Source organism: Portunus trituberculatus, chromosome 46 (assembly GCF_017591435.1).
Source record: "Portunus trituberculatus isolate SZX2019 chromosome 46, ASM1759143v1, whole genome shotgun sequence".
NCBI classification, from domain to species: Eukaryota; Metazoa; Arthropoda; class Malacostraca; order Decapoda; family Portunidae; genus Portunus; species Portunus trituberculatus.
In genome coordinates, this window is record NC_059300.1 from 30839736 (window position 1) to 30852970 (window position 13235).

The window sequence follows — 13235 nt, forward strand, 5'->3', positions numbered from 1 at the left end:
TCATTTTTCTCCAAGAAGTCTGTCCATCTATTCTTCACCACCCTCTCACACATCTTAGCTACCACACTTGTAAGTGACACTGGTCTATAGTTCAATGGGTCTCTTGTTACCTGATTTATAGATTGGGACAATGTTAGCTCTTTTCCAGTCTTGGGGCACTACACCTTCCCTTAATGAGGCATCAATTACTTCACAAACTTTTTCTGCCAGTTGCTCCTGCATTCTCTTAAAATCCATCCTGATACCCCATCAGGTCCCACAGCTTTTCTCACTTCTAAACTCCCCATCATATTCTTGATCTCCTCCACAGTTACTTGAAACTCCTTCATAATCCCTTTCTGTTCCATTACCAGTGGTTTGTCAAAAGCAGTCTCCTTTGTGAATACCTTCCGAAAGCATCCATTCATAGCCTCTGCCATTTCCTGGGATCTTCACTGCATACTCCATTTACTTCTAAACTTTCAATACTTTTCTATTTTTGATGTTGTTGTTCACATGTCTGTAAAAAGCCTTGGTTGGTCTTTACATTTATCAATTATATCCTTTTCTTGTTTCTTTCTTTCTTCTCTTCTAATCAACACATATTCATTTCTTGCTCTTTTGTAACTTTCCCACTGCTTAATCCGTCTTTTCCTTCTCCACCTCTTCCATGCATCCTCTTTTCTTGTTCTAGCCTTTTCACATCTATCGTTAAACCAGTCCTGCTTTCCAACTTCTCTATGTTGTCTTATTGGTACAAATTTTTTCTCACCTTCTTTGTATATTTTTATATATATGTGTGTGTGTGTGTGTGTGTGTGTGTGTGTGTAATTCACCACCACGGTTGCCTGCTGGTCACCCAGCCAGTCTTCCTCATTATGGAGCGAGCTCAGAGCTCAAAGACCGATCTTCGGGTAGGACTGAGACCACAACACACGTGTGTGTATGTGTGTGTTTACCTAGTTAAATTGTACAGGGTTTGAGTGGGGCTCATAGTGTCCTGTCTCCATGTTTCCATTTATCTAATTTTTCCTTAAAGTTATGCACATTACATGCTGTAACAACTTCATCACTCAATGCATTCCATTTCTCCACCATTCTGTGTAGAAAACTGTATTTGCCAATATCCTTCACACACTGCCTCATCCTGATATTCTTAACATGACCTCTTGTCCTTCTATCTTTTCTGTCACCAGCACCAGGGCCAGGGGTGTGGAGTCGGATTTTCAAAAGTCCGACTCCAACTCCAGTAAATTCAAATGTTGCAACTCCGACTCCGACTCCAGGAAATTTGAAGGTTGCGACTCCGACTCCGTTTTTCTTTTTCTTTTTTTTACAGTACAACGATATAGTCAATTTTTTTTAACATCAGGGATGGTGGCCAAGGGAAAAGATTAAGCAAAATGCCTGCTAGTTGCCACACCCAAAAAAGACAAAAGTAAAGAGAATCAATACTTACATATTTTCGAATCAATCCATAATAAAAGTGTACTTGACGATTATATAATTATCATAAATTAATAAAAATTATCTTTATATGTAATGCTTGATTGGACACATCCTCCACAAAGTCAATTTCTCCCAATTTGCAGGAATCTCCAATCTCCATGAAGTGGAATCTTTATTCGAAAATTTATCACGTAAAGGAGTCGGAGTCGCTCATATTTTTACCGACTCCGACTCTGACTCCAATTCTGGCCAAAAGTAGCCGACTCCTTGACTCCTCGACTTCGACTCCACACCCCTGACCAGGGCTTCCTTGTCCATCTTTTCAATGTTATTGACTATATTGTACATTGTTATTAGGTCTCTTTCTCTTCTATCTTGTAAGGTAAGGTTTGTAGTCCCATTTCCTTCAGCCATTCTTCATAAGTTAGGTCCTTTAACTCCAGCACCATCTATGTAGCAATCTTCTGTATCCGTTCTAATCTTTTTATATCTTTTTTAGACCTCAGAGACCACACCACAGCTACAGATTCCAGCTTTGGACGTGTGTGTGTGTGTGTGTGTAATTCACCTCGGTCGCCTACTGGTCACCCAGCTCGGAGACCACACCACAGCTACATATTCCAGCTTTGGACGTGTGTGTGTGTGTGTGTGTGTGTGTGTGTGTGTGTGTGTGTGTGTGTGTGTGTGTGTGTGTGTGTGTGTGTGTGTGTGTGTGTGTGTGTGTGTGTGTGTGTGTGTGTGTGTGTGTGTGTGTGTGTGTGTGTGTGTGTGTGTGTGTGTGTGTGAGTGTGTGTGTTTAATTTATCTTTTTCCTTTTGTTTAACTTACAAGTTAAGTGGTTCACTTTCACTGTTTGTCTTGCCATTATCAAACAATTTTTTCACTTATCATTAAATAGAAAACACATCCATATTTCATTTCACAGATGTACTTTCCAGTACATCTTCTATCAAATCAAATGATAAAAATAACTTATTAATCTCACTATTCAATCCAGATGTGACACCAGGAGAGTGCAGACAATAGCCACTCACCAGAGGAGCTGAGGACAGAGGCTGGAGACTGATGGCCCTTTGTCACTCCCCTCTGGCCTGTGCAGAATGAGGCAACATTGATTACTAAACTCCTCAAATTCCCAGCCACTCTCTCTCATAGTTATCCCTTTAAATGCATTTCCTAGTGCTTCTAAACAAGAGGCATCAATACAACATGAATAATGAAGCTACTGCTTGGCTCTGTGCTGTGAAGAAAGCAACACCTACTTAGGAACATGTCCATGGGTCCCTTTGGTGAAGCTGATACTGCTCTAGACCCACTGCCAGCCTTGTTCTGAGATGGCAACCTTGGTGACCTGCCCTCAACCACCTGTGAATGGAAGGTGGAACTCAGGAAGAGCTAATTGGAGCAAAAAGTGAAGATAGACAATGAACTATGAAATAATGATGGGGTTGTATACAATTAACAGAGAGATTTAGGCAAACACAGACAAACATAAATACAACTAGCACGTACTTCCATCTGGCGTGCAAAGTCCTCATCTCGTGCACAGAGATCCTGCAGTTCCTTCTGCCGAGAGTGAGCCAGGTCCTTGTCTGCCGCCTGTGCCGTGGGAAAGGGAGTGTGCATCTAGGTATCCATGCAAGCCTGTGTGTGTGTGTGTGTGTGTGTGTGTGTGTGTGTGTGTGTGTGTGTGTGTGTGTGTGTGTGTGTGTGTGTATTTATCTACCTACAGTGGTAGCTTGAGATACGAGCTGCCTGAGATACCAGGTACAATTTGGTCTCTCTCCTACTTAAAACTTCATTTATTCAATGAATAATGTTTACAGGATCGTCAACAAACTCTTCTGTGATTATTAGAGCAGCCAGTCTTCTGTGGGTGGCTATATTTGTACACTCCAGCTGATCAACAGTCCCAAGTGAGGGTTGAGGATGCGGTAGGCTAAGGTCCACTGGAATGCATCCTCCGAGATAAACAAACTTTATAAGAGTAGTTTATCTATTTATATTATCTTTTGTTATGTTTCATTATGTTTTCTTGCAATAATTATTATTTATAAATAACTTTTTCTTACCTGAAAACACAAAAAAATAGGGGTGCTCTTTTTGGGGATGCTGGAATTAATTAATGGTATTTCAATGGATTTCAATGGGAAAATTTTTTTTGAGATACAAGCTCCATCACGGCACGAATTAAACTCGTATCTCAAGGTACCACTGTAGTTGTATATTACAGAGTTTGAGCAGGGCTCATAGTGACCTGTCTCCATACCTATTTTTATTCAACTTTTCCTTAAATTTGTGTACACTTTCTACTGCTACAATCTCTTCTTTCAATCCATTCCAGATGTCCACCATCCTATGTGGAAAACTAATGTTACTCAGACACTGACTTTTCATGATGTTCTTGGAATGTTTTCTTGTTCATCTATCTCTATTCTCCCTTAGTGATACCAGGTCTTGTCTATCCATCTTTTTCATACAGTGTATGTGTTGTACATCTGATTTTGCATGAGTAGAAAAAAAGCAAATAAAAAAAGGAAATAAAATTACATATTCAATGAAATGAAATTTCCCATGTCAGGTACAAAACACTAACAGGCAAAATTTATCCCTCCCTTGCCTCTGCTCTTTGGAGGCGGAGGAAGCAATGACAAACAGCCTTTTTCTTCAAATTAACAAAATACACAAAAAAACAGAGGCCTCAAAAAGATAATAAAAATGATAATACATATACAGAAATAAAATTAATTGAGCAAAAAATAATACAAGGTAAAAGAGAAAGAGAAAAAATCAAAAGCCAAAAATAATAAAAGATATTTACAAACAAATACGTACAGGACTGTAGCTTTATAACAATACGTCAAGCATTGGTAAACACAGCCTTACCTGCAACTGTGTTCCCAAAAGTAGGAGTGTGTAGTTGCTACTTTGAGACACTTGCAGCAACAGTGTTACAACCAACAAAACAGACTAAAGAGGCCTACATACTCACTCTGTTGCTGCCCAGGATGAAGACGGCAGAAAGAGCCATCACTATCAAGAGGACAGGGAGAGTCATCACTATCAAGAGGGCAGAGAGTCATCACTATCAAGAGGGCAGAGAGTCATCACTATCAAGAGGACAGAGAGAGTCATCACTATCAATGAGAGGCTCGGTAACCAGTGAACAAGTGAGATCTTAAGATAATACTGATATAACTTTAGCATGGAGGAGGCCAAGGGGACATCCACAGAACTCATAGCTGTGGTAAGTTGATGTCTCCTGCTGGGAGTTACTTGGCATGCGAAGGAAGCCTGCATGGAGACTCATGAGGTGTGACTGCCTGGAGTGGTTCCATAGGGTAGGCAAGGCGATGTGCCCCCCAGTGTATGACCCCATGATTGATTGACTGATTTAGCATTTTCACTCAAGGACTAAATTCCCTAAATTAGGATTTGATCAAATCATTTCATTAACTTCACTACTGATCAGGATTCATTCAGGATTTAAAAGGCATCATATTTTTGACCAGATATAAACACTGTTGGACCTCGATAACTCGGATCCCGATAAGTCAGACTCTGATTGACCCAGGGACTTAAACGTCAGACTTAAACTGCCTGCCCACTCCCTTTTTCTATTTTTTCTTTCCTGTATTTTGTTTTGTATTGATATTATAAAAAAATCCAATTCTAACTAAAAATTGCATTTTAGCTGTAGTTTAAAATGATACTAAACTAAAGTCAATCAGAATTTAAACTAATTTTGTGAAAGTTTTTTAAATGTAAAAAAAAAAAAAAAAAAAAAACACTGAGATATTCACTTCTAAAGATTTATCATAAATTCATCCTTGTTTTGCTATTTGTATTCATCTGATTGGCATGAAATTTTCACACATGACTGTGTATACAATATTGACATCCTGGAGGATGATATGATGATAACGTATCAGATCCCCACTTCTCTAGAAAGTATTATCTTATTCACTCCTACATAAGGATTGGGAAGGCACCATCAGCAGTATCATGGCAATCTGCTGTTCTGTGACTGAAATGGACACTCTCTGAGTTGTTATTAGTGTGTTGAAGTGAGATAATGATGCAATGAAGTATTTATTACTCATTTGATCCAGCTTTATAACTCTGTCTCAACATAATCTTTTGTAATAGTGTTATTGTGAGTTACGTGATGTATAGTTGTGATGATTAAAGTAGTGAGAAAAAACAGAGTTTGAAAAGATAATAGCATTCTTGTGATATAGAGAGATGGAGAAGCATGGCAATGAGGCACGGGGTGAGGGGTCTTGGAGGGGAGATAACACATGTGAAGGAGGGGAGAAGGGAGGCAAGGATTCATGGTCCAGCTGTCTCCCAATGATACGTTAAGGATTCATGGTCCAGCTGTCTCCCAATGATACGTTAAGGATTCATGGTCCAGCTGTCTTCCAATGATACATTTGTTACTTTGTTTCTTGTTGTCTTCTCTTCTTGAAGTTTCTGATTCTAATTCTCATCAATTTATGGCTGTAAGGACATAGAGAGCTAAATGATGCACCTCCCCTCTTGACTCCTGGCCACATACTGTGTAAAGTTTGAGTCGTGTTATGAAACAACGGCATGAGACATCCAAAATGGCTTCCTAGTGGGATGGGTATTTAATTGTCAAAAAATATAATATACCATCTGGTAATCTAGGGTCTTAAGATTTCAGAGAGACAATAGTAATCTCAAAATAAATAAATCTTACATCCCTCCCTAAAGTCTTTTTTTTTTTTTTTTTTTTTTTTTGAGGTGGGGGAAATTTGTATAAGTCAGACATTCACGTTTGTCAGACCAACCTTTTTTCCTTATTAGTCCATGTTATCAAGAGGTCAACAGTAGTCCATCTCAGAAAGAGCAGGTGAATGGTTGTATTTCAATAATCTATAAATTTTATTATTCTTGCATCTTTCTGCCTGATTCTGTATTTCAACCATCCTATAACTCAAATTCTTTCAAGAGGTTTCAAGACACATATACATAACTTATTGAGCAGGTGAAGGGTTGTATTTCAACAATCTATAAATTTTATTTTTCTTGCATCTTTCTGCCTGGTTCTGTATTTCAACCATCCTATAACTCAAATTCTTTCAAGAGAGAGGTTTCAAGACACATATACATAACTTATTGATGATTCTGCTGACATCTCTTTTGATAATAGTACCTCAGTAAAACCTTTTTTCATTGCTGTTTTGTTAGCCCTGGTCGGTGCTCTAGTAGAAAAAATAGACATTACTAATGATTCTTTGATAGTGCGACACAAACTCATGACTATCTTCCTCTGAATGGCTACAGAAGAAGAAGAAAAGAAGAAAAGAAGAAGAAGAAGAAGAAGAAGAAGAAGAAGAAGAAGAAGAAGAAGAAGAAGAAGAAGAAGAAGAAGAAGAAGAAGAAGAAGAAAGGGGGCAGGCAGGATATGAATAAATGTAACTACTCTGCCTCTGTTTGTCTGTCTATTTGTCTGCCTCTTTGCCACAAAGCACACCCACCTCCAGTTTGAGTGCCAATAAGAAATCTTCTTGAGCCACACTCTGCTGTTGCTGCTGAAGTTCCTGTTGCCGTATTCTTTCCTCCTCCTGGTGGGTAAAGTTATTCTAGGGTGAGATCCAACACATCACCTTGCATCAATCACACACAGATTACAATGCACTCAAACATCAAGTCACTTACACTGTACACACCATCTTTAATTCAAACACTCAAACAACACACCATTTGCACACTCACACACACAGCCTGCCAATTCCACAACACACACTGCAAGATCAAAATTATACTATCAGCCAAAGAAATAATTGCATATACTCAAGCCACACTGTCTTCTTGTCCTATATGCTACAATATGCACACAACATAACACTGTTTTATATCATCACTCAAAACAGTGCAGATCATAGTTATATGTGGAGCCACATCTCCTCATTGCCCTGTCCCATCACATCATCCACACTTCATCTACCAACACACAAAGCCTCATTCCAGTATCACCAAGTATTCACATCATGACAAGAGCCAACAGCATCCACATAGCATTTCAGCAGATACACAGACACACTAGTCATGTCAAAACAGTACTTGGTTACATAAAAAATTCTGATCTATTCATAAAGCTTCTGATTATAACAAGTTACAGCCACAACACATCATTAACTTTCTTCTCCCTACCTGAAGCTGCTGAATCAATCTTATGGATGCAACCTCCTCCTTGTTCTTCCTCTGAATGGCCTCCTGACTCTCCTGTGCCAGAAAGTTCTCATACTCCTGCCGAATTTCACCAGGCTCACAGACTTTCTGTTGCACCTCTTGGGTAGAACCTGAAGTGGGTGAATCAAGATGTTCATAGGTTCTCTGCCAAGATCCTTCCATGTAACAATGAAATAGAAAGGTTCTTGATAAGTAATGACTGTTTTCTACAATTACGAAAGTTTGCCAGCTGCCCATGCTAAAGAAATGTATAGGAGAGTGTATCACAAAAACCTAAGAACCCACATACATATTTTCTAATCACCATTTCTGGAGATGTAACAAGAGTTCTACCAGCAAAATGTTTCAGTAATTTAAGAAAAAATTTAATACAAATATAAAAATGTTGAGCATTAATAGCATGAGTCTCACACTCTTTGAGAGGCTTAGAAGTACAAAATTATTATAAACATTTTTCATATGCAAGCAAACTAGCCTCCTGTCACTGCTATTCCTTACATCAGTTAATATGAATCCCATGCAACACAAAGGAGATAGTTGAGCCATATACAACACTTTGCAAAACTAGCTAGCTTATAGAGCATGTGAGGTTGTCAGATAAAAGATTAGCTCCTGAACTTATCTGCTTAACTAAAATGGAATTGCAGTATTGAAGAAGATAAAGCTAAATTGTTTCCACCCAGTCAAAGACATGTACCCAAGATCTCTTGGCAGTGAGGCTGACACTGTTTACACTATATATCAGGCCACACCCAGACCTTCAAATCACAGAACCAGCTGCCTCACCTAAGATGTCCTTGCCAGCTTGTCGAGCCTCAAGCTGAGCTGAGAAATGTTTCTGGATGGCAGTCCATAGCTTGGCATTCACCAGTGTGTTAGTCTTGGTATTCTTCCTCACCCAAACACTTATTCTGTCAGGCAACAGGTGGTCAAAATCACACCTGCTGTGTTCTACCTTTCCTATGCTAGTATAACATATGTTTTGTTCATAACTGTGCTATTTCTTATTTTGCAATCATCTCAGTACTGCTCAGACATAATGTACACCATAATCTGTTCTTTTATTCCTTGCAAGTGCATATAAATGTTATTGTTTATTGTTCACAACTCAAAAGAGTAATTTAGAGCTTCTGTATGATAGAGATGTAATAAACACTAGAACAATAGTGTGGGACATTGTATTATTCTGGAGAGAGAGAGAGAGAGAGAGAGAGAGAGAGAGAGAGAGAGAGAGAGAGAGAGAGAGAGAGAGAGAGAGAGAGAGAGAGAGAGAGAGAGAGATACACTGTGTAAGTAAGAATCTGGCTTGACCTAATAAATCCTGTATTCCTAGCCTCCTTCAGGGCAGATATCACTTAAAGTACTAATAAAGACACTTACCTGGTGCGACACAGTGGACAGAAGAGGGATGTAACATTCACATGTTCTTGAAAGCAAGAGAGGCATAGGGAGTGGTGGCATGGGAGTGTGACAGGCTCCAGCAGTAGTGAAAGGCAGATGGGACAGGTAACATCCTCCAGAGTAGGGATCACCTCCTTTACCTCAGTCCCTGCCATGGGGTACTGTGCTGCTGTCTTGGCCTGGTACGACACCATCTAGCTTTTCATCTTAACCTGGGAATAGGGAAGAGGTAATCTCAAGCAAGAATTTAGCACAATAATCATTATAATTCTAAAACACTAGAAAATAACTTGATTGAAAATAAAACTATTAGATACATAAAATAAGAGTAGCTGCAAAAGCAATCAGGCCTTCACATCTCAAGCTCTGTGTATGATGTATTTATCTACAACCAGGTATTGTCCACATCCTTATATTATATATATATATATATATATATATATATATATATATATATATATATATATATATATATATATATATATATATATATATATATATATATATATATATATATATATATATATATATATATATATATATATATGTGTGTGTGTGTGTGTTTCACTGTTTGATCTGCTGCAGTCTCTGACGAGACAGCCAGACGTTACCCTACGGAACGAGCTCAGAGCTCATTATTTCCGATCTTCGGATAGGCCTGAGACCAGGCACACACCACACACCGGGACAACAAGGTCACAACTCCTCGATTTACATCCCGTACCTACTCACTGCTAGGTGAACAGGGGCTACACATGAAAGGAGACACACCCAAATATCTCCACCCGGCCGGGGAATCGAACCCCGGTCCTCTGGCTTATGAAGCCAGCGCTCTAACCACTGAGCTACTGTGTGTGTGTGTGTGTGTGTGTGTGTGTGTGTGTGTGTGTGTGTGTGTGTGTGTGTGTGTGTGTGTGTGTGTGTGTGTGTAAAAGAGGAAAGCTGGCCAAGGGCAACATAAAAAAAAGGCCCATGTACTTATTAGTTCCCTTGCAGGTCCGAGAGTAAAAAAAATAAATATACAGGGTGGGGCGCGGATACTTCCCGATTTGAGAATGAAATAAAAACCTGTTCACACTTCACAATTCTTTATTCTTCTTTTATGCCTTTCACACAACATGGGAGATTTACTTTTACACTGTTTTAAAGACAATATCTTTTAAATATCCAACTCTATTGTCAATACACTGATTCAGACGATTTCGGAAGCTTTGGTCAACTCTCTCCAGCATGTTGAGCGGTATATTGGCTATTTCAGTTTGGATGGCGTTCTGTAGGTCTTCCAGGGTCTGTGGACGGTCGTTATAACCCAGGGATTTGAGATATCCCCACAGGAAATAATCACAGGGGGCTAAATCAGTGTGTGCCCACACTGCACGCATTTCAATGGGATTCCTAAAAGAAGTTTTTCCTTACCGACTGATTTCCCTGAGAGGAGACAAACTGGCCTACGCGCTCACCTGATTTAGCCCCCTGTGATTATTTCCTGTGGGGATTGGTTTATAACAACCGTCCACAGACCCTGGAAGACCTACAGAACGCCATCCAAACTGAAATAGCCAATATACCGCTCAACATGCTGGAGAGAGTAGACCAAAGCTTATGAAATCGTCTGAATCAGTGTATTGACAATGGAGTTGGACATTTAAAAGATATTGTCTTTAAAACAGTGTAAAAGTAAATCTCCCATGTTGTGTGAAAGGCATAAAAGAAGAATAAAGAATTGTGAAGTGTGAACAGGTTTTTATTTCATTCTCAAATCAGGAAGTATCCGCGCCCCACCCTGTATAAATAAAATAAACAAATAAATGCCTTGAAGCCTCCCTCTTAAATGAAGTCAAGTCATAGGAAATTAGAAATACAGAAGCAGGTACAGAGTTCCACAGTTTACCAAAGAAAAATATGAATGGCTAAGAATACTGGTTAATGCATTAGGTAGTTCAACACAGTAGGAATGAGAGAAAGAAGAAAACCTTGTGCGAGGCCACAGGATAAGAGGAGGCATGCAGTTAGCAAGATCAAAAGAGCAGTTAGCATGAAATTAGCAGTAGAAAATAGCAAGACAATCAGTCAGAGGAGAGGAGCTGATAAAATGAAAAGCTTTTGATTCCACTCTATCTAATAAAACTGTGTCAGTGGAACATCCCTCTGCCCCAACATGCACAGAGTACTCCATACATGGGTGGATAAGGCCCTTATACAGAGTTAGCAGTTGGTGGGGTGAGAAAAACTGGCAGAGATGTCTCAGAAAACTGTGAAGTTTGCAGCTTGGATTATGTTCAATGTACGACTAGAAGAGGGGGACAGTTGAGTGTCACTGAAGAAAATGGGATAGATGTCAGGAAGATTGTGTTGAGTTGATAGATGGATGAAGTGAGTTTTGAGATAGTGAACACTACTAAATTTTCTCTACCTTGATCTACTTCAAATCCTATACTATCAACGGCTTCCTTAAATGTTATTACACTTGCTGAGAAATGACATGCCAGTGAGCTTGTGTTACTTCTTATTTATTTCCAAATGAGAAATTAGTCGCCTTGCACATGAATAAAAAGAACTACATGCTGTAAATATTGTTGTTGGTGGAAGAAGAGGCAAAAAGTGAGAAGCAGCACCATGATACAAACACCAGTGATTATGATGCAGATAGTGTATCACCTCACTATCAAGGTACTATTGTTATAGCCTCAAGTAAACAGGGAAATACTGAAGCAATGGCAGGGTTGAGGTTTGCTGCCACACCTCCATGCCCTTCAGCAGTAAAGTACATTTCGAAAGCCCATATTTCACTTACCTTTCATTGCACCTCTAAATATAATTATTCCCTAAAGGCTTCCAAACTTGTCTGTGGGACTGGAGAAAGATTCGGATGAGGACAAGGGACGGACCTCTTATGAAGGATCATCAGTGATGGTGTTAGTGCCACAAAACATAACAGGCGGAGATTTGGAAGGACAACTTTTCCAACATGTTACTGAACGGGAGACTGAAATCAATCAAGTCATAGCAGATCAAATGAAGACTAAATTACTCTAGGTCTAGGGAAAAATGAACATTGACCTTCATCAGCAGGACAAGCACACTGAAATATGACTATAGCTACTGGATACCACTAGCCAGTCGCCTCACCGCCTCTGAGCGATACTCTACCCACCCTCGCCTTCTTCCTCTCCACGTTATTTTCCTCCCACTAATCAATACAGTTTTCGCCTCCCTACCTCAAAAATTCGGTGAGAGTTGACGTCTGAATTTGCCTTACTTTGCCGAGATGGCAAGAAAACTGACAGTCTGCCGTCTGTCTGTCTCTAAAGCGGGAGCTGTGCTCCTGTTTGTTCGTGTTTTGACTACGGCCAAGTTTCAAGGTCTCAGCGTTCGTGTGTGAACCTCTTTTATCTCACTCTTTGCTTTGCGTTATTTTACGGCACATTTGACCTTTTTACTAATAGATATTAAGCATAGAAATTATTCGAAGTTAATTTAATGCCGACTCATGCACTATTTCTATATGAAGGAAAATATCAAGTTTTGTTATAATGCTTATTTCATTATAAATTTTCCTTAATCTATATCAAATTAAGTGGATTAAAAGAATGATTAAGAATATTAACAAAAATCAAGCAAAATATGAGAAATATCAATAACAGCTGCTTTCTTATTTCCAATTTATTTAACTCTGAATTTCAATTTGGCGCCAAAAAAATATGAAAGAGCAAGAATGGCATAAAGGCCCAGCAGTCTCTACTCTCATGCCTGAGTTCCGTAAATTGTTTAGCAAACAAAGTTCAGTTTGCTCGCAAGTCTGTCTTCAAGGCACGAGAATACTTGCAAACACTCATGGCACGACCATTCATCTAGAAAACAACATCAGCAGTCGATAAAGGACTCGAGCTAGGCTTGTCAATAGAATCGTAAAAACACTCTTAAAAATCCTTGTAACTTCAACAAGAGACTTTAGAAATAGTGGAGTATGCCAAACACTCTTTCATAAATAGGAAATGTCAAAATCTTTCAAACTCAAACTCTCCTCGTGACTTCTGGCATCTAGCCAAAAACATCTCAAATAACTTCACTTTTTCATTTTTCCCTCCTTTATTTCATCCTGATGGCACCACTGCCATCTCTTCTGTCTCTAAAGCTGAACTCTTTTCTCAAACCTTTGCTCACAACTCCACCTTGGACGATTC

The 13235-nt window shown here is 39.2% G+C and overlaps 1 protein-coding gene across 6 annotated transcripts in view; it reads right to left on the reverse strand.

Annotated features, from left to right (window-relative positions):
• LOC123520173 (E3 ubiquitin-protein ligase RNF168-like) overlaps positions 1-12405 on the reverse strand; it is a 32797-nt gene extending 20392 nt beyond the window's left edge. Inside the window, exons 1-8 of one of the 6 annotated variants that reach the window (XM_045282183.1) lie at positions 12270-12405; positions 9031-9263; positions 8437-8561; positions 7612-7760; positions 6936-7022; positions 2941-3027; positions 2691-2793; positions 2463-2519 (exon numbers count right to left, since the gene is read on the reverse strand). In XM_045282183.1, coding sequence (XP_045138118.1) covers positions 2463-2519; positions 2691-2793; positions 2941-3027; positions 6936-7022; positions 7612-7760; positions 8437-8561; positions 9031-9245 — 823 coding nt within the window. In that variant the 5' untranslated portion in view covers positions 9246-9263; positions 12270-12405. Of the gene's footprint in view, positions 1-2462; positions 2520-2690; positions 2794-2940; positions 3028-6935; positions 7023-7611; positions 7806-8436; positions 8562-9030; positions 9264-11845; positions 12174-12269 lie in introns of those variants that run through there. The other 5 variants (XM_045282181.1, XM_045282182.1, XM_045282184.1 and 2 more) reach the window with 5 other exon arrangements.
• Between the last annotated feature and the right edge of the window lie 830 nt (positions 12406-13235).